Raw genomic sequence first — 22,007 nt, 5'->3', positions numbered from 1 at the left:
ACCCATCTAAACTTGGGTTTTTAGTTAGTGAAAGCATGACGATGTTCCTGGTTTTTTTTGTAATAATAGAGCAGTGAAAGAGGTCTAAATATCCAACACTAAGAAAATGCATAATAAAATTCAGTGCTCATTTACTTGATTAAGTTTTTATTAGGTAGATATTTAAAATAATGGCAATATAATAAAATGAGTTTCAAGATATAATTTATAAGCTGCTCATTTTATTTATTTATTTTTTTAAGATTTTATTTATTTATTCGACAGAGATAGAGACAGCCAGTGAGAGAGGGAACACAAGCAGGGGGAGTGGGAGAGGAAGAAGCAGGCTCATAGCAGAGGAGCCTGATGTGGGGCTCGATCCCATAACGCCGGGATCATGCCCTGAGCCGAAGGCAGACGCTTAACCGCTGTGCCACCCAGGCGCCCCTAAGCTGCTCATTTTAAATTGTATCTTGAAACTTGGTAACAAATACACTTGTGGAAGAAAAAGGGGCTAAAAGTCCAATTTCTTATCTTTTTTTTTTTTTTTAAGATTTTATTTATTTATTTGAGACAGAGACCACAAGCGAGGCTGGGGGGAGGACAGCGAGAGAGGGAGAAGCAGACTCCCCGCCGAGTAGGAAGCCTGCTGCGAGGCTGGATCCCAGGACCTTGAGGTCATGACCTGAGCCAAAGGGAGAAAGAAGCCAGACGCTTAACTGACTGAGCCACTCAGGCGCCCCAAGTCCTGTTACTTAGGAACTGCTGAGTAAATTGTTAAAACTAGGGGATCCTTTTTACCCATTTCTTTTGTTTTCCAGATTATCTCTAATTGTGTTATTTATAAGGAAAACTAATTTGGTTTCTAAAAAAAGATCCTCTACTATCCTTTATGGTTTATTTTTAATCTAGTTTACACTTGCCATGTTAAAAATACTTTCCTTGACAGAAATAATAATAACAAAATAGGAGTTAAACTTTCCTTTTCTTTTTAACCATTAATGGTTTATCATCTTCCCAAGTGTTCTTTTTATGAACACAGTTTTAAAAACCCTTTCATATTGAATTGCTTTTTTTCCTAATGCTGCTTAGTTCTTCTTTCTGAAAGGTGACATAAGTGTTAGTAAAGTATATTAAAAATATATAAATTATTATGTTTTACCCTTTTTTCCTCAGGTATATGATTTTGTAGTTTGTTCTAAACTGGTTTCATTTTCCTCCATTTTATGTTCAAAGTTTAAAGTTTTATTCAGCAGATGGCAAAACACTTTGCTCTTTGCCACCTCATGCAACAAGCATGAAAACGATACAGTTCTTTAACACCATCCTAGAATGTAAAAATCATTCAGCTATGAGTTAGGAAATCCAGGTTCTAGTCCCAGGGCTTCTATAAACAAGGTTTTGGACAAGAAAATTCAATCACTTATTCTCTTTGAGTATCAATTTCTTCATCTGTAAAAATTAGATTACTACTCTCTAAAGTTCCATTTTCCTTTTTAAAAAAATTATTCGTTTTTTTCTCATCTCTTTTTCCCCCCCTGTGATAGGAAAATCCACCTTTATCTTACACTAAATACTCATACTTATCTGATGTTATTTAGGGAGTTTATCTAAACTATCCACTGATGACTGTTGATTCATGCTCCAGTTTCACACTGTTGTATTAATTGGAGCACTGAAATGTAGTTATCTGTTAGGGCTAGTTCCTTATCATTGATTTTTTTTTCTTTTTCTATCTTTTTAGAACTTTCCTTATTTGCTTTTCCATAAAACTGATTTTTCTTTTCTTTCTTTTTTTTTTTTTTTAAATTACTTATTTGGAAGAGAGAGCACACAGAAGGAGAGAGAAAGTGAGAGGAAGAAGCAGACTCCCTACCAAGCAGGGAGCCTGATGTGGGGCTCCATCCCAGGACCCTGGGAACATGACCTGAGCTGAAGGCAAATGCTTAACCAACCGAGCCACGCAACCACCCCCATAAAATTGATTTTTCTAGTTCTGAAATCTTACTGTTATTTTTATTGAGGTCAGATTAAAGCTATAGAATAATTTATAGAAAAATTACGTTTTCATTATTGACAGAGTTTTAAAGGAAAATATCAGGTATTCAGAATATTACATGAGCAAGGGAAACAAAGTAAATTATAAAGCACTATCACCTTATTAATGAATTTTGAGATATCTATACCTAAAGTAAGTAGTGATAGTACTTACAGTGGTTTTGAAAGAAGTGTAAATAACTTAGGAAAGATTAAGCATTTAATTCTAGTCCTTTATGTGGCTTTATGTGGTGACAGGATATAAATTTGATAATGTCCTAATAATGGTATAAAATACAGGCATAAAATTATGGTTTGGAATTATTTATTCATAGAAAGAAAAATTGGTTATCTTAATGGCACACACCTACAAAGTTTCAGTGACAGAAGAGTAAATGGAACCTCATAATACTGGGAGGAAAGAAGTCTATCTAACCAGGAAGATTCTGAAAGAGAAGACATAGAGATGACAAACTCAGAACTACTCTAGAATAGAGTATGTGCCTTATTAGTATTCTGAAAGCCTAGAAGGAAAAAAATAAAACAAAGAAAACTGAATTCAGGGGGCCTGGGTGGCATAGCGGTTGAGCGTCAGCCTTCGGCTCAGGGCGTGATCCCGGCGTTACAGGATCGAGCCCCACATCAGGCTCCTCCGCTATGAGCCTGCTTCTTTCCTCTCCCACTCCCCCTGCTTGTGTTCCCTCTCACTGGCTGTCTCTATCTCTGTCAAATAAATAAAATCTTAAAAAAAAAAAAAAAAGAAAAGAAAAGAAAACTGAATTCAGCCACATGCTTATTGAAAAATATATAGTCTATTTGCATAGAGTGTTTTTATGGTAAGTATTCTTAGTAGTGATTTTTCTTAGCTCAGCTATATGTCATTAAAATCTGCAAGGTTTAAAAAATGGACACATTCTGTTGCACTCCCCTTTGATGACTGGGTATGATATCAAAGATATAGTGAAGAAAGGAGGGAAAAGAACACTAATTCTCCAGTTATTGGTTGAGTTCTTAACAAGGTGTAATTTTTTATTTCTGTGATAATTGGATTATCTGTTTCCTACTGAAAGTGTAGAATGTATGCTAGGGTAGGAATTTGGTTGTCTTTTCCTCACCATTGTATCCCCAGGCGAAGCATAGTGCTTGGTACATAAAAGACATCCCACACTTGTTGGTAGAATGAATGTGCTGCAAGCTTGAAGGAGGGAAGAAAGTTTTAAAAATCCACAAGATTAGGCCCATGTCATCTGGAAATCCTTGTAGAACTCATAGCCTACTGAAAGCAGAAAACAGTGCTACACAATCTTTGCAGTCCCTAGACGTTTTGCATAGATTCATTATTGTGAAGAAGTTAATCCTTTGGACATTGCCACACTACAGTAGTTACGTGTTTGATTTGATATTTTCTTGGATTACAGGACAATAGGGCATATTGAGAAAATATTTTCCTGAATCTAGTTAGCCTCACATAGGGCCATATCACATTGAAATCCTGTGAACTACTTTTCATCTTTTCTTAACTTTATGTCTACAAAATATTTATAGTGCTAGGCCATTGAACCTAATTTTTTTTTGTAAAATCTGTATACTTGGAGAAATCCACTTGTTTCTTTTGGTTTCTATATCTTTAAAGATGGGGAATTTATTTCTTTCATGGCCCATGATAAATGGAACCAAAGTGCTCATTTATTTTAACTCTTCATTGCATACGCAAGGTTCTTACATTATTGGAAGAAACAGATTTTCTTTAGCTAGCCATACCGTGTTGCTTTCCTTTTAGCCTCTGTTTACTTTCTCACCTCTGTTGATTTATTCAGCTTGTAACCTAGAAACCAACTAAAAAGGAAGGAAGTCAGAGATGTGTATTTCTGGGCAGTAACTGGAGTAGTTTCCTCTTCCTCTAGGCTGGTTTAGCTGCCAGAAAAGACTTTTAAACCCCCTATCCTCACCCAACACCCCCCCGCCACAAAAAAAAAAAGGAAAGAAAAAGAAAAAGGGAAAGAAAAGAGAAATTAACAGTAACTATTCAACTTGCTTCCTTAATCCATTAAGTTATAAGCCGTAAGAACAACCGATCTAAAGGACTAAAATTCTGCTTTCAGAATGGTGCTTTTTGCTGTCTGAAAGGTGGTATCTACCATCCCTAAGGAGTTATAAGAACTAGAGAGAATTAAGGAGACTTGATGTAAAAGCTGAGCAACTTATTATGCTTGCTACCAAGTGGGTTCTGTATATTGTTATTTCACTGTTTTTATATTTGTATTAGAAATTTACCATAGTACTAGACCAGGCTCACATTCATATATTTTAAAAAATATTTAAAAATATTTTACAAATATTTGGGAAGCTCAATTTATGAAATAAATATTAAAAAGATATTTATAGCTTTCAACTAGTTCCATCTTTGTGCTCCGCTTATTTGTATTAAGAATTGACTATATAGTATTTATTTTATTTTATTTTATTTTTATTTATTTGAGAGAGAGAGAGAGCACAAGGGGTAGAGGGAGGAGAATCAGGCTTCCCACACAAGCCAGCCATGGAACTCAGTCCCAGGACCATCATGACCTGAGCTGAAGGCAGACACTTAACTGACTGAGCCACCCAGGTGCCCCTGTATAGTATTTCTTGATAATAATGGAGAAGAATTTTAATTCAACCATGATGTAGTATGAAATAAAAATGAATGTTTTTTTCTTTATTGATATTACTTATTTTGATTTTTAAAGAATTACTGCATTCTGTGTCACTACGAATATATAAATATTGTGGAATTTGGATTGTTAGCTAAGTGTAGTTCTATTTGCTGTTTGATTCTGTAGGGGACTGATAGTACTTGAGGAACAAAGGCAGCTGTTTTTCAGTGTATATCATATAGTCAAACTTGAATTTATGTCAGCTTGTAAGATGAATCCTGGGAAATATTAAACTCATTCTCTAATGTACAATAAATTGTAGAAATGTAATGTGGAATGTACTGAAAATGTGCTGTTTTATAATATAATAGCCTGCATCAAGCATTTGATGTTTCTTTGTTGTTTGGGGGTTAGAATAAACCTGCCATATTGATCCAGTTGTTTTTTTCTTTGTTGTACATTATATGATATTGTGAATTCTTTTATTTCCATATATGTTTTACATTCATGTCTGAGTGATTATGAATGAATGATTGAAATGGTGTGTATGATGTAATATTCACTTGAGCTATTATTTTAAAAAAATTTTTGTTCTGAAGTTGTATTTTAGTGCCATCAGTGTTCTAAATCTATATATCTTACTAACATTCTTAGAATAATCATTGTCCATCTCTTTCATCCTTAAAACAAGCAAAAAGATTGAGATTTTTGTAGATGCAATCCATCATATATTAAGTTGAAAATACTTTATCAGTGGTTAACCTGATGTTTTCTGTGAAATGAAACTGATACATCTGGAATAGGTATGGAGAGACAGGGCATTGGCTGGGGACTGGAAGTTTTTCTCTTAATACGATTTGGTGAATTGGTTGTGTATGTGGTATTAAAAAAAACATGAATTTTTAGGTTTATTAAAATTGAGATATCTACATCAGGTCATATTTATAATCAAAGACCATTCACATCATTTAAAAATAGGTGAATGTTTCTTACACTTACAGATATCTAACGTTTTTTCATGTTCAGTGCATATTACATACAACACATATCTAAATCTAGACTAATCTCATTTCAGGTGCTCTGTACCCATGTGTGGCTAGTGGCCACCATATTGGACAGCAGCACAACTCTTGAGGCTAGAAAGAAGTTATGAGCATGTTAGGTAACACATCAGGAAAATACTTTTTATGCTTTCAAACTATAGATTTTTTATAACTGAATTGTCTAGATTAAATTGTTTTTTTTTTTTAAAGAATCAGATTGTTTCAGGAGTATTTTTTTTTAATCTGCCAAAATAAATATCATCAGTTTTTCTTTTGAGTACAGCATTGTGGTTATGTCATTTGATTTCATTTGGACTGTTAACTCCAAAAATGCATTTAAATGTTTTTTTTCATATCAGTGTATTTTTAAGGACAAATGATTAAAAATAAAGACTTTAAAACACAAAAAGTATTTTCAGTAGCTTAAAGTTATACTTCATTTTTGCCGACTTGAGAGATATTTACATATTATTTGTTTTCTGCACTTTCTCACCTTGGTAAATCTGGAAAGCAAAAACTTTGTATTTGCATTTGCTTTATTGAAAGAGACAGTAAACTTGAGGTCTCAGTCTCACCACTAGTCTGTCTTTGTCTGTTGTTAAAATTATGAGCCAGTCTCTATGGCCGCAGCCAAATGAGTAATCACCAGTAATGTGACTCGTGCTGGAAGTGACTCCATCAGCACCTGTGACGGGGGATTAGTTACAGTTTACAGAGCACCGCCTCTTCCCTTCTCTCAGTGTGCCCTAAGCCAAGTAGTCTTTCTCATTTGGGTGTCTGCACTGTTGGAAGCTACTGCAGTGTGTTTCCACGCAGACAGAGTACAGTGGGAAAGGCTTTCTCTAGCTGATGGATGGCTGTTCTCTCTATTTGGAGTATCTCACTGGTTATGTAAGCGACCTCGGGAGAAATTATCCTGACCCAGATCGGAGGATGCAGTAGTGCTTCAGCTGCAGGATTTCTTAGTCGTTAACACCACAGTGCTGATGACAAAGAGCGAGTTGTAATCCTCATCACTGCCAGGGCTGAGCCAGAGCAGACAGAAAATCGTCATTTGCTCGTCGGAGACTTGTTAGGTTACAGCTCTGCTTCGTTTTGTGGTCTTGGCTTTTCTTCCTATACAATGACGACGCTGCAAGTGAGCTCAGAAATGCTTGGTTTGAGAGCCATTTGCCTGTGATTTCTGAAGACTAAAGAAGTATTTGGGCTAGATAAAAAATACTGCTCAAGAGTGAAATGGAAATGTCAGCTACTTCTTGACCTTTAAAGCTGTGTCGTGGATTTCTGAGATTTAAAGATACTTTAAAATTCTAAAGAACAAAGTACGGTTTGTATTTTTCTGCTTCCTTTTTCTTTTGTCTTAATTTACATTTGGTTTTACTTCTCAGCCTTTGGAATTAAGGTCACTGCCTTTTATTGATCTAGCTTTAGTGTTCTTAGTTTTAAGAAATTTTAACTATTTTCATTTGTTCAGAAAGGATTATTGTGTGTGTAGTAATTTCATAACACTAAGAAGATTAAAAACTAGAGTTTAATTGTTTAAAGTATTATAGCAGAAATGTTTCAGATTAGGGTTTTTAGAATATAGTGTTTTAAGGGAAGTGGGGGTATTTGTTTTGTGAGGGTTTTTGTGTGGTGTATTCCAGTCCCCACCCCCAACTTGTTTTCTAACAGTATCGTGTTTTTCAATAGACCTGCTTGGGTGGGAATTTGGACTTTGTTCTTTCAAGTCACTCCAGTCTTTTTTTCTTTTTCTTTCCTTTTTTTTTTCTTGTAGACTAAACCTTGACTTCTAAAATGTTGCTTAGTTTTCTGCTTCGGTGTTTTCTTTTAGTGAATTTTGTATCAGATTTTTGTAGTTAATGAGCGTGATTTTTTTTTTTTAACTTGAGAAAGGAATTGTTAAATGTTAACTGGAGATTGTTAGAAACTCAGACTGCAGACATAAACTCCATGAATTTTCAGTTAAATGTTAAATGTGAGCTTTAACATGGTTTGTTTGAGCAGCTGAGTTATGTTTGAGAGCTGTAGCTGATTTATTTTAAAAATGTTTTTTTGAGGAGGGCTCATCTGTTCTCCTCTTCCTCATGTGAATGGAATGTGGTGCAGCATGGAGCCCCAAACAGGATACAGTTGTTCTAAGCATTCTTCCTATAGCGTGGTGTAGGCCCTACTAGAAATGCAGGCTCTCAACTATTTATTTTGGCTTTAGACTATTTTTAAAGTATGGTCAGACAAAGGACCTTAAAGGAACTCTTAATCCATTAATAAAATGGAGAAAGTTTTTTTTCAATTATGAATATTTGATTTTAAATTAGTAATCTTTATTTGGATTTTCAAAGGCTTTTTTCAGCATTGGAATAATAGTCTTTTTGTGATTAGGGCGATATTCTACTGTGACTTTCATCAGATGGTAGCTCATTGCTTCCCCTTAGGCTGTGGAAGTTCCTCATAGAATGATATATCTTTAGAGTCTTGAATTACTTAGTTATGCATGAGTCTAGTTTCTTTACATTCCGGTACACCTAGACCCATGAAATATTTACTGCAGATTCATCATAAAAGCTGTAGGATCTATTCACTTTTATTTAAATATTCATATTTTTATTTTTAAGCTAGTAATAGGTCTTTGAAATGTCTTCGACTTAGATACAAATATTAATAATGGTTACATCATTGATTTGCCACTTTAAAAAATCAATATGTGTTTTAACTACTTGGTTTCATATGTTGTTTGTCTTTAATTTTCCCATAAAGTAGCAACAGTCACACATTTTCAGAGTTGTTTATTTAATACATATTGAAACATTCTTTAACAAGTAGTGTAAAAGTATCAGTACTTGCTGGGAACATATTTGTAGCTTAAATATAATTGCACATTTTAAAATTTGCACGTTGTGGTGCTATTTACTATTTTAAGAAGCATGATATACTCTTGACCTCCATTTGCACATGATTATAAGTATTGTTGTATCAGAAATAGCCTTTTATAAACTGATCTTTTAACATTTCTGATAGCTGAATTCTCCCAGTGGCTTTCAATTAGTTATTTTAAAATGAGAAATTCTTTTTTATTTTAGCCTAGAAACTAAACTAAGTAATTTAAATTATGATTAGTTGGCCTGTTAAAATTTACCCTTAGAACTCTGACCTACCTTAAAAAGCAGAGTACTGAGAGGTTTTCTTCATAAGAACGTTTTTCATATTATAAAATGACTAGGTCTCATAGGAAATGCAAAACACCTGTATTATTTGCGTAAGAAAGAGGCACTCAGACAGGAGTTTACTTCTTTTTCAAATCCTACTTAATTGAATTGTACCTTTAGCTACTTGGATAATAGCTTTTGTGGACCTTTTTGTTAACCTTCACAAGTTGACCTGACATGGTACCGTTTGAGAAGAAATACAGCATTTGAATAAAGTTCAAGGATTAAATCAAGTCTTGAAAAGGTGCCAGTGCTTTCTAGTTTACTAAAAACTAAACAAATATATAATACGAAAAATATTACGTATGTCATGTCAATCACATACTGGTAGACATTTTAAAGTATAAATTAGATAAATGATCTTGAAAACTTCAGTCACTTGTTAGGTAAAGTAATAGGATTTTATGAAATAATTTTAGGAATTTAGTCTTGGCAAATGTAAAATTCTAGTTGGCAGTGGTTGCAGGAGATAGCTAAGTAATGGGGGAATGTCTGTGTTGAAAATGTAATTTCTCACCCAAATAAGAATACTCCTGATACATATGTAGTACTTAAAAGGTTAGCCTTAGGACTAGGGAGGGAGGAACTTACTGTGGTTAGATTTTCTAATCATAAATACCGAGAAGCGGGGATGTAAGAATTTTTTCATGTTATATTAATTTAGGAAAGAAGATCTTATTTCCAAGTTCATGGTATAGTATAGAAATAAGGGATGTTTAAAATGCTTCTCTGTTCTCATGTGTTTTTAGCTTTTTCAAAAGCACTGTTATAGACTCCTCAATGAATCGAAAGCTTTAAAAGGAATTTCTTAAATACAGAAATTAACTCCTTAAGAGCCACTCTGAACTAAAGATCTTGAAAAGTTTTTCCCCAGAGTGCGTGTTAGTTGTGATTACCAAGATGTTAGATTTCTTTAAGACATAGTAAGAGAAGGGGGAAGCACAATGGCTTTGAATCTCCTGGGGATTTTTACTGTCTGTGCCAAAAGCTTTGGTTTGTATCCAAATGGTCACACAAGTTGGTTTGTAGCAAGAAAGATTTCTCCCTGTTACTTAGGTAATTTATAAACTAAGTTGGTTGTTAATTCCATTTTCCAAACTTAGATTCTTTTATAGTAAAGCCAGTATATGTTAAGTTTTTAGAAAAGTACCAGGAACGTGACACTTGCTTTTTATTCAAGCTGCTGCTGCTTCAAAAGTGTGACAGTAATTAAAAACTGCATACGTTGTACCTTTGTTTCCTTCCTTCCTCTTCCCCTTCTGCCTCCCTCACTCCCACCCCACCTCAAGATATGGGTATACTCCTTTATGTAAAAGATGAGTGAGTCTTTAAAATAATCATGGCCATGGATCCCCACCTCCCATTTTTGGTTTGTCTCTTGGTTTGATTTTTAAAGTAGCAGAGATCTGGACTGAGAGGTGGGTTTTGTGTAATACTTCTTACCTCCCTCTTTTCCTGTTCCCTTCCCCCTTACTGCTCTTACTGAAGCAGCTGGATTTTTATTTGTGCTTGGGGCAGGGGCAGGGGCGGGGGGGGANTTATAAAGATTAATACTTAGTAATTTTTTAAAAAAGAGTTGGGTAAATATGCTCTCCTACCCAGTTGACTTTTTCAGAAGCAATTTCTCTTTTATTAGCTTAGAAATTTTTATACACATGTATATTTGATTCTCTTTTTTAAAATAAACAACTTATGCATCTACCTTATTCCTTGTAATATAAAATATTGTATGGATAAAAACATTTGGATTATAATATGAAAATATTAATGGTATTCTAAAACCATTATAATAATGACATTTGTACATTGTATTCAAATATACCCTTCATATTTGAGTATAAAACCCAGAAAATAACCATTACGAATTTTTTTTCTCTCTTACCAGACTTTCAAACCCCTGATTGAAAAAAGTATACCCAGTTCAATCACTGCGGTAGAATTCCTTGTAGATAAACAACTGGATTTTTTAACTGAAGATAGTGCCTTTCAACCCTACCAGGTAAGAAATTTTAGGTTGCCTTTAAAAGTTAGCTAATCTTTAAACGTCACTGACATTCAGATATTCTTTTAAATATTTAGTTCAGGCTAACATCTAGGTGTTCAAGGAACCCAGTGCATTCGATAAATTTTGATTATAGGATAAATGGGTAATTTATCCAATCAGCAGATTTATGTACTGAGAACTTGCTGTGAACCAGGCAACATTTTGTCACTGGGAATACGCAAGTGAGCAAAATTAAGTAACTGCCATTATAAATAATGTTCATCGTTACGAAATAACTGGTTAGATATTAGTATAAATTATCTTTGTCTCCAGCTGTAAAGGTTAAGAATTGGGTCAATTAATGTAATTAAATGAGATTAGTGTTTATACTTTATGCTTACAGTAATAGTTCTTTTTCTTTTTAAGTGGGAAGTTTCCTTTAGATTGTCAATAATTGTTCACTTTTTAAAATTTTAGTTCCCAGATACAGTTTAAGTACAAATACATTTAATTGGAAAAATACTTTCTAGTAGGTTTTTAGGTTTAAATCATGTGAAGAAACTCATCAAACATAGTAGGCTAAATGAGTTTTTAAATTTCTAGTGAAGTTCTATCGGTTCATTTTTTAAGGTAGAAGTAAAAATACACAGAAGTTTGTTTTCTTTGTATATTTGGATTTCAGATTGAAATAAATGTCTTCTATACGCTTTTTACTAAAGTGTTTAAAATAGTATGGTAATTACATTAAAAGAAAGGATGAGTGAACTAGTTTGACTTTTTTTTGTTTTAATGGAGCTGAAAGTCAGTATACGTATTTCATTTCAGAATAGTTACTGTTTTCCGAAAATAATTTGTAGAAGCATCGTTTCCATGGAAAGAACAAGAGCTTGAGTTAATGAGCAATGATTTGTTGTGTGTGGACTTGCAATACTTAGGGAATTAGAGCAGTTATGTGCCTCGTCTATTAGAGCTACCAAAATGAGATGATAGTTCCCTGAGTTAAATGTTACTTTGAAGTCTACATAGATGTGCTTTTGTCCTTTCACATTGTTTTTCTTATTTCATTAAATGGCCTGGATTTTTGTACTGTTAGCTTTTGTTCTTTCTTTACAATATTTATAGCTAAAAATTCATAGCAAGTCCTAGTTTAATAATGGAGGTGTTAGAGCTATTCCCTTGGGTTTTATTTTGTTTTGTTTTTAATTGTGAATGCCATTTAGCTTACTATAGGCCTTATAATTTGTTTCATTTCTAACAGTCTTTTTTACTGGGAATTAGACTGGGTGAGTCTAGGTAAAATCAGAGGAACCTTCCAGTCCTTAATGTTTTAATTTTGTGGTTGCTGATTAGTAGCACTCTGGAAGTTTCAGCTTGGATTTGATTTAGAGAAGTGAAATCATTATGTAGAAATTACTTTTAAAAATAAACTCTTTTGCCAGGTGGCCTAAAACTCCACAACATGTTTATTAAAATTACAATGATTGAAAGAATGTGCTAACATTTTATAGGGTGTTTTGTTTTGTTTTACATTTTAAGCTTTTAGATTCTTATAGTTTTGTCATTTTATTTAAAAAATAAAGGCATAAGAGCTAAAGTCTTATTTGATTTGGTGAATTGTATGATTGTCTTTGTTAGTAAGCCATTTGTATTGCTCAGTTAGTATAGGCAGGTTGATCTCTGGCCTGAAAAATATTCTGTCTTCTAAAGGTGAAGTGATTCTCTTGACATTTTAACTACTTGGCTTTCACAAATGTGATCTCTCAGTTCTAGAAAATCAGAAGGAATTACACTAACAGCACTTGATTTAGGGATCCAGCATACCTTACTTTTAGAATTTCTTAGAAGTTTTAAAAGTAATAGATGGTTTACAACAGAGCTTTTTAATATGTATTTTAATATATTTAGTTTCTTATTAATCAGGTTAAAAATATATAAGGATATTTTCTCTAGTATGTAAATGATAGACACCTATTGTAACATTTTGAATGAAAATGTACTCCAGAGACCTAAGATGGCTCAGTCTGGTTTTTCAGATTTATTTATTTAAATGAGTTTGTGAAATACAGCTACATTCTTGATAAAGGAAACAATTTTAGAGTTCATGTAATTAGAGTGGCTTTATCCCAGAATGCTTTTCTCTAACCACTTGTCCAAACAGTACATTAAATTCCTTGGCATCTTAAACATGGCAGCTGTTACTGGCATAGATTTTGTAAATAGTGTCTTGACATATCTCAACTTTAGGGTAACCCTATGTAAGTCAAAGGGAATTTGGGGAAAATTAAACACATTTTTTAAATGCTCTCCCTGTTTTTTCTCACTTTAAATTTCATGAGGCAATTTCTTCTGATTCTAGATGTTAATTATCTTTTGTAGATTTCTTAGGTGTGATGGGGGAAAGCCTTCTTTAGAAATGGCCTTTGTGTATAGAGTGATGGGTACACATAGCTTTTAAAAATTCACACAAATGCTTTGCTATGAATCTAAGAAAATGTTTTTGTGGTGGGAATTCCCACCTACCATCTCTCTCCTTGGTTCTCAGCAGTTCTGTAGTAGTATACTCCCTTTAATTTCCTTAATAAAGTTGTACAGCCCTATTTTTTAATATATCCAAATAGTATTACATTGTTAAGGTAATGGTTAGGAAACTGTTAACTCAGGATTAATACAGATCATTTCACTTTTAGGTCACTGGTTTGAATCCTACACTTACCTCCAATTTCAGTGCATTGACCATCAAATTCCATGTATTAAACTTGATCTGGTCACTTTTTTAGGTGGCATGTAGTTGGGAAATTGGGGTATAATCATCATTGTTACAGTTTTCAGCATTTTGGAAAGAAAGTTGAATGAGGAGAAAAAACAAACCGACATCTTATAGAAAATATAATCGATGTATATTAATTAGGTCAGTGAAGCAGCATGGTATTGTTAATTCTGTTTTTTCCTTCCTTATGCACACAAATGAGTTTCTTCTTCCTCCTTTTAGATTTCCTGATCATGCCTGGCTGCAGTTAACTTTCTTTGAAGTAGAGGGGGAAGGGACAAGAGAGGAAGTAGGAGGGAACTCTGCAGATTCTACTATGTCTTTCAACTGACTGGGAAGAAAGAGGGAAAAAAACCCAAATTATTGATTCTGAAAGATGGCTTTTTATAGTTTGGAGTTTTCTTAATTATTATGATTTTTGTGGTATTGTTTCTTTTCTTTGGAGGATGATTAGAGAAATATTTTAAAAACTTTTCATTAAAACTTGAAGTTTTGATCAAGTTAATATAAAAAACAGTTTGATAATGAAATATGAACATTGAACTTTCAGCATGATTTTGAAATCATCTTGTTCTGAATTTTGGCTTCTGGCCATGTGCACACCTGCAGTTTTCAGGTTGGTTGCTTCATAGAGGATATAGAAGAGATTATTTCTTACCTGAAAATTGTACATGACTCATACCAACAAATCTGGGTTGGTCTGGCTTGTTAGTCCAGTATTTTTTCGAGATCACAATTCTCTTTGTTTTTAAATGTAGTAAAGGGATAATGCAAAGGGCACTAGTTTAAAAAACCATTAGAGATTTGAAGCAGAATGTGCTTGTTCAAACTTACGCCTTATGTCTATCTTACTGTATATTTCAATTAATTGTAGTCTTGAGATATATTCCCTACCATAAGGTAGAATCATCCTAGACCTGAAGGAATGATCCTTTTTTTAAGTTCTGGGTTATAATGAAGTGATACAAATTTAGAAATAAGACTATTAATTCTACAGTTTCTGTCATCATAGAATATAGACATTGAACTGCTTTACTAAATATTAGATATAGTACTCCTGTGCTCTGAATTCCTGATTGAAGGAAAAGGGAACAGGTGGAGCAAACCTGAGTATTTTCTTAGTACCTGGACTAAAAATTGCTTAAAGACTTGAACAGAGAAGAGTCTTAAAATATTTAGTGAATGAATGTGTCTGGACTTTATCAAATCTTGTGTATTTATCATTTCTATATTCCTCGGTGAGAAAGTTTTTTCCCTGTTTCAGTCCATTTTGACCCACAGGTTTTACGTCATTGATGATATAAATTTATTGGCTATGGTTTCAGAATATCCCTAAGGTAGTTGTTGCTCAACACATCTGGTTTACTAAAAATAGCTCAAATGATTGCCTAGGATAAATTACCAGTAGTTTGGGAGCGGAGTGTAGCAGAGACCTGTATTTTTTCCCTCTAAATTTTTGTTATTGTCCTGTGGACTTTGGAATTGCTTCACAACCAGGATGAGATAATGCGTGTGAGGTGAAATTTAGTCCCCACTCAGCCAAGGTGAACAATTAATTACTGGTTTGGTTGTTACTAGTCAGATGTTATATTTTGTTGAATTAAATATTTGACATAAATGAGCCACTGACAAAAGTTTAAAAATCTTGTTGGTAGTCATTCATTTACAAGCAGATTTATTCCCCAGGGTACTGTGGTGGTGCTACTAATAGTTTACAGAAGGAAGTAGACAGAACTTCATGTTAGTTAGTATTGCTTTGGTAGGTAGAGAAAAAAACTTATTTTTTAAACTTTTCTTTATTTTCACTTTAATTTGGTGTAGATATATCATTTTAAGACTAACATTCCTGTAGAGGAAATGGGATTTTGACTTGGTGGAGGATTTATTAGTATAGTTATGTAAATGTTTCTGTCCCAGAATTCCTTTCAGATTGTTCTCTTCCTGGTGTCAAATTACTGTTTCCCATTAATTTAATTGACTAAAAGAAAAAATAAATTGACTTCCAGATATTGCCGAACAAACTGTTGTTGTTTTAAAGAAAGAAATTAGATTTTTTTAAATGATAACTGAATTTTCTATTAAGAGACTTTTTTTTATAGGAATTTATAAGAAACACTGGAATCATGCCTTTTAGGATATGGGAGTGGAACACACCTACACCCTCAACCCTCAAGAATGACAGCTTTTGCAGTGTGGTTAAGTGAGGGAGAAACAGGCCCAGAGCAGAAAGAGAGGCTGGATCTCTTAATTTGTGTTCCACTAACTGTTGACTCACTTGATTCTTCCCCAGAAGGGAGTCTTCAAATGGAAATTTTATGCTTAGACTCTACTTCCCTTTGACTTAACGCTTAAAATTTTTTAATGTCTGAGCTTGGAAACATCCCAACTGACTTCATTCATTTAATGTTATTTAAATTCTGTGGTTTCCCTATGCACAGCATCCTGCTAGGTGCTTAATGGTTTAAAAAATTAATATACTAAGTCATAATACTTATTTTTTCCCAAGGACTTTATAATTCAGAACAAGAACTTACATTTAAAAATAGACTTGATTTAAGGAGCCAAAATCCATATAAAGACTAGAAATACAAAGAAAGAAGAAATCAGCAGAGATTGAAATGGTTAAAGTCTCATGAAGGAGGTAGAACTTGAATGGGATTCATTTAAATGGAGATGAAAATGAAAGAGTAAGGTCAGACATTTGGGAGGAGGAACAGCATGATCAGTGAGGAACAGAGGTATATTAGGAAATAGGAGAATATCAGCTAGAGAAGAGAGTTTGAATAGTAGACATCATACTACATAAATATTATGGGGTCAGATAAAAGAGGAAAAGGATTGCTAAGTACAGTTATTAAGTGAATTTTTTATCTTGTAGGCCAAATGAATCATTGGAACTTTGAAGCAAGACAGTAAATTTTTCTACATAGCAGTGGCATCTGATTATTATATACATGAGAAGCAGCTAATTGATTGGGTTTTCGCTAAACTCTTGTTCTAGAGAGTCAGTATAGCATAATGGTTAAGAACATGAGTTTTGAAGTCAATTCATGCAGAGATGATATCAAATCCATGCTGTTTGCTATGTGACATTGGGAAAGTCTCAAGCATTCTAAATAATTTCCTCATGTGTAAGATAAAGGTGTTGTCTACGTCAGAGTTGTTAGGAAGATTAAATGAAATGCTATATTGAAGAGCTGTAACTACCTACGAACTGCTCAGTAGAAGGTACCTCTTTAGACAGGTTCTGACTTTCTCTTTTTCTAAATGGTATCTTAAACCTTTTTGGTAGATATTTGAAACTTCTTTCTCTTCCTATCATGCATAACCATTGGATATTTGTCTTCCACCATCTGCACTTCTTACTTTGAAGAATCTGTCTTATTTGTTGTCTCTGGAACTCTTTTTTTTTTTTTTTTTTAAAGATTTTATTTATTTATTCATTCGACAGAGATAGAGACAGCCAGAGAGAGAGGGAACACAGCAGGGGGAGTGGGAGAGGAAGAAGCAGGCTCATAGCAGAAGAGCCTGATGTGGGACTCGATCCCAGAACGCCGGGATCACGCCCTGAGCCGAAGGCAGACGCTTAACCGCTGTGCCACCCAGGCGCCCCTGTCTCTGGAACTCTTACCATTTTTTTCTACAGCTGATTCTAGATAAATTTTTTCGTTGTCTATACATGCCATGGTCAACGCTCCCTCCTCCCCCACCCACCCCTTCAAGGAAGTTTATTTAGGTAAGATTCAATTGGTGACTTCTTAAATTATTATTTTATGAGAAAATGGTATTAGAAAAGATCCAGAACCCTCTCGTGCGATACTGCCCTCCAAAAGACCAAAAGACCTACCTTTTTTCCACAGGGAAAGTCAAAGTTTCCATTTGCTGCTGATAGTTTTTTTTTTGTTTTTTTTTTTTTAAGATTTTATTTATTTATTTGACAGAAAGGGAGACAGCCAGCTAGAGAGGGAACACAAGCAGGGGGAATGGGAGAGGGAGAGGCAGGCTCCCAGAGGAGCACAGAGCCCGATGTGGGGTTTGATCCCAAGACCGTGGTATCATGACCTGAGCTGAAGGCAGCTGCTTAAGGACTGAGCCATTCAGGTGCCCCTGCTGATAGTTATTTTTATCTTAAAAAGCATAAGTTATTCAGCAAGTTACTGAATTGTTTTTCTTTATTTGGATCTGGTGAGAGGCCATGTGGATATAGTACTATGTTTTGGAAGTCCTCTAAGCATGGAATAAGAGGTGGGCTATATGCCTTTGAACTTGCTTCTCAACACTGATATTTCTGTGTACTTGTTCAAGGTGGAAAAACAACCATTTCTGACCAACATTAACCTAACAAGTTAATCCCTGACTAATTATTTTAATCTCAGAGATAAGAGACATTTGACCTAACTCTAGGTTTATCTCAAAAGAGAGAACTAATGAGTCAGGCAGTGCCAGATGCAAATGAAAATTATACAGGTTTATAATAACAGAATTGTTTGTATTAATAGTACTTACCGAGAGAGCTCTATTTTTCAATATCTGTTTCTGAATTATATTTTGACAGAAGTTGAGCACATTTTCAATTAGTCCCTGAGTTTTTTATGCATCTTATTTTTCCATTTCATTTTGCATTCATATTATCATTTGATTGAAATTTAGAGGTGCCTTGTTGCCATAAAGTCAGTGAAAATGAGAACTGTGAGATTGTGGAATATACACTCTGCCAAGAGTGTTAAAAAATACGGGATCATAGCCATAGCTGTGAACTGACTGTTGGTGGATCATTGGCGTGGTAGGATCAGCATCTGTGGGCAGGCATTGGCCTGGGGGTGGTCTAGGAGATGAGGCCAGAGCAGGAAACTGCTATAGTGTAGTGCTTGGCTTTATTCCATTTCTAGTCAAAAGTGACAGCTTGCAATAGTGGAGCCAAGCTGAAGCCTAGAAAGTAGGATGGACTACAAGAAAAGGGGAACCAGTAGTTAAAACAGTCATCGTACTTCCTTATTTAAGTAGACTTTTTTAAAATTTAAAGTTGGTATATAATGTTTTAATATTTAGTAGTGTTGTGCTACATTGTTTAAGTTTTTTTTTATATCCCACCTACCTGATTTTTGTATCACCGTAATTTCAAAAATAGTTATAAAATGTGCTTATTAACATCCTACAAATCAGGTGTGTTGATTTACCCAAATGTGTATCTCCTGGTATTAAAAAGGGAGTTCTTCATTTGTAAAAATTGGTTGCAAAACTTGGTGTGTTGAAAATGTATCCATGGAGTCCAGGAACATGTTATTTTGACTGAAATTTGGCCCAAGTATGAGCTGTTCTGCAATATTCAGATTAAAAACATTTATAAGTCACAGTCTGCAATAATTCTCTCTTGGTCCCAAATCTGCTATGATCATATGCTGAAAAATCTGCCAGTCTCTTTGTAATTTTTTGTGACTGCTGTTATGAATTTAAAGTATGTGAAATTATGCTTGTAGACATCAGATTCAAAAGATTTAAGCCATCTCTAGTTACCATTGAGAAAGATTTTCTGATTTCTTTTTGCCAATCAGAATAGGTTGATATTATTTATTCTTTTTATTTTTTAAAACTTTTATATTTATTTGACAGAGAGAGAGATAGCCAGTGAGAGAGGGAACGCAAGCAGGGGGGGTGGGAGAGGAAGAAGCAGGCTTCCCAGTGGAGTAGGGAGCCCGATGTGGGGCTTGATCCCAGGACTCTGGTATCACGCCCTGAGCCGAAGGCAGACGCTTAACAACTGAGCCACCCAGGCGCCCCCTGATATTATTTATTCTTCTCACCCAATTATAAGTTCTTACTAAAACATAGCCATATTAGTCTCAAAATTAAAATTTTTATTTCTTAATGTGTTACCATTTTATATTTGTGAAGTTTGACAATTTTCAGAATATTTCCATGTGCATTATTTTAGTAAATCTTCATGTTACCCTTATGAGTAAAACAGACTATTATCTTAATTTTGTGTAATGTTTTCAGGGGACATATCTTAATTTATTTAATTAACACAAGTGTGAGAAGTCTAACTTACAAATGCATAGGTAGCAAAATAAAAACCCACTTAAACTAGCTTAAATAAAAAAGGAGCGGGGTTATTACAAAGATACAACAGGCAGTGTCAGAGATAGCTGTAGCAGAAAAGTACAGCTGAACCTTATTTGGAATGGAAGTAGGAACTAGAAAGTCAGGAACTCAAGTCACATATTCCTTCTTCCCCTCTTCAGTGTCCTTTCTGTACACAGGTTTCTTCTGCTTACTCATAGGTTTTGCTTCTCATAATACTACTTTCCATGTGACTCTTGTGCGTCATTGTCGATTTGCCCACCTGCCCCCCCTTTACAAGAACTTTTAGATCTAATATTTGTGTTTATTTGTAAAAGTAGAGATAGAGAGTGTAGAAGAATGAAAGTCTGAAAGGGGAAGATGGAAGAAATATGAGGAAGGGAGAGACAATGTATGATAGCCATTTTTATAGGCAAAGAAAGTGAAGTTTAAGGAAGTTGTGACTTGGCATCTAGGTTCATACAGCTATGGAAGCTAGCATCATTCTTTGTTTGGTACTTTGTTAATTTTCATAGAGTTGACATCTTTCCTAAATATAAAATTAAATTTTTTCTCAATTTTATTGCCTGCACAATTTCCCTAGACGTTGGCAAACACTGGCATCTAGCTGTATTCCAAATCTGCACATCATTTTCAGACTCAATTTGTTCCATAGGCAGAGAATCCAAATAGATTAAGACATTTTGCACTCCTTGTTTTCTCAGCTGCCTAGTTTTCTTTGTTGTACACACAGGTATCCTGAATCCTAGATTTACTCAAGGTTAAAAGTGAAAAGTAATGGAGTGCTTAGGGCATCTGGCTGACTCAGTGAGTAGAGCATGTGACTCTTCGGGGTCATGAGTGCAAACCCCATGTTGGCTGTAGAGATTACTTTAAAAAAAAAAAAAAAGTTTTAACATAGAGTCCTTTTCAGACTCTTGCCAAAAGGATTTTTTCTAAACTCCCAGCTCTTCTAAGCTTCAGACTAAATGCAAAACAGCACTAGCCCTTAGTCAATAAATAATAAGGTTTGGGGGCTGTTCATTCATATATTTGAGGGCCTGCTCTGTTGTATTCAGGAATACAAATAACTTGCCTTCATAGAGTTTATAATCTAATGGGGGAAGCACACATAGAAAAATGTAAATGTAAATATAGGCAAAATGTAGTGGCAGTAGCAGACACCAGGGAGGTATAGAGAATCCACTCTGGTTGTGGGAGAGGTAGAAGGGATGCCCCCATTCTTAGAATAGGTGACCCCTAAATTGTCTCAGAAGGAATGTAAATTAGCTAAGTAACTAGGACAGCCGGGCTGGATAAATGCATGAAATCAAGTAGCTAAGAAGAATTTGTGTTGGTTGGTCTACTTGTATACCTAACCGTACCTTTCCTGTGAAAGTGGACTGATGATGAGAAGGGACTTTTTTAACCATTTTCATTTGAGTCGGCCACCTGACTGACCTCAGACTCATTGTCCTCATGGAGTAGAAAAATAATGGATATTTGTTTTAAAAGAAGCAGACATTACCATTTTAACCACTTAAATCAAACTTCAGAGGCAATAAAAATACATTCACAGTGTTGTACGACTATCACCATTTTCAGAACTTTTTCATCAGCCCAAACTCTGTATTCTTTAACTAGTAACTCCCTGTTTCCCAGTAACCCCCTCTCTCCAGCCTCTGGTAACCTCTGTTCTACTTTCTTGGTCTACACTTTCTTTTCCTAGACTGGTTACTTCATGTAAATGGTATCATAAAATAATTGTCCTTTTGTAATGGGCTTATTCCACTTAATGTTCTTTATATTGCAACATGTGTTAGAATTTCATTCCTTTCTGTGGCCATATAATTCATTGTATATATATATCATGTTCTGTTTTTTCATTCATCTGTTGGTGGACATTTAGGTCATTTATGCCTCTTGGTTATTGTGATTAATGCTGCTGTGAACATTGGTATACAAATATCTGTTTGAGTCCTGCCTTTCAATTCTTATGGGTATGTACCTAAGAATGGAATTGATGAAGCATTGGAAATATATGTTTTACTTTTTGAGGAATAGCCAAACTGTTTTCCACAGCCACCTGTGCCATTTTATATTCCCACCAACAATGGTTCCATATCTGTAAGAACACTTTTTATTTTCCTTTTTCTTAATAGCTGTCCTAATGGGTGTGAAGTTCTTTGCCCATTTTAGAATTTCATTGTTTAGGTTTGTTGTTGAGTCCGGGAGTTTTATCAATCCTTTCATCAGATATAGATGCTTTCCTTGGGGCGCCTGGGTGGCTCAAGT

At 34.5% G+C, this 22,007-nt stretch overlaps 1 protein-coding gene across 7 annotated transcripts in view; it reads left to right on the top strand.

The window, feature by feature from the left end:
• The window catches only part of JMJD1C (jumonji domain containing 1C), a 272,649-nt gene that overhangs the window by 175,006 nt on the left and 75,636 nt on the right, over nucleotides 1-22,007 (top strand). For 5 of the 7 annotated variants that reach the window (XM_011230261.3, XM_011230260.3, XM_034662580.1 and 2 more), the window contains exon 3: nucleotides 10,787-10,900. In XM_011230261.3, coding sequence (XP_011228563.2) covers nucleotides 10,787-10,900 — 114 coding nt within the window. Of the gene's footprint in view, nucleotides 1-6,422; nucleotides 7,023-10,786; nucleotides 10,901-22,007 lie in introns of those variants that run through there. The other 2 variants (XM_034662581.1, XM_034662582.1) reach the window with 2 other exon arrangements.

The sequence above is a fragment of the Ailuropoda melanoleuca genome, chromosome 6 (assembly GCF_002007445.2).
Source record: "Ailuropoda melanoleuca isolate Jingjing chromosome 6, ASM200744v2, whole genome shotgun sequence".
Classification (NCBI taxonomy): Eukaryota; Metazoa; Chordata; class Mammalia; order Carnivora; family Ursidae; genus Ailuropoda; species Ailuropoda melanoleuca.
The sequence above is the reverse complement of the archived record's forward strand: the minus strand, read 5'-3'. Positions and strand labels throughout refer to the sequence as shown.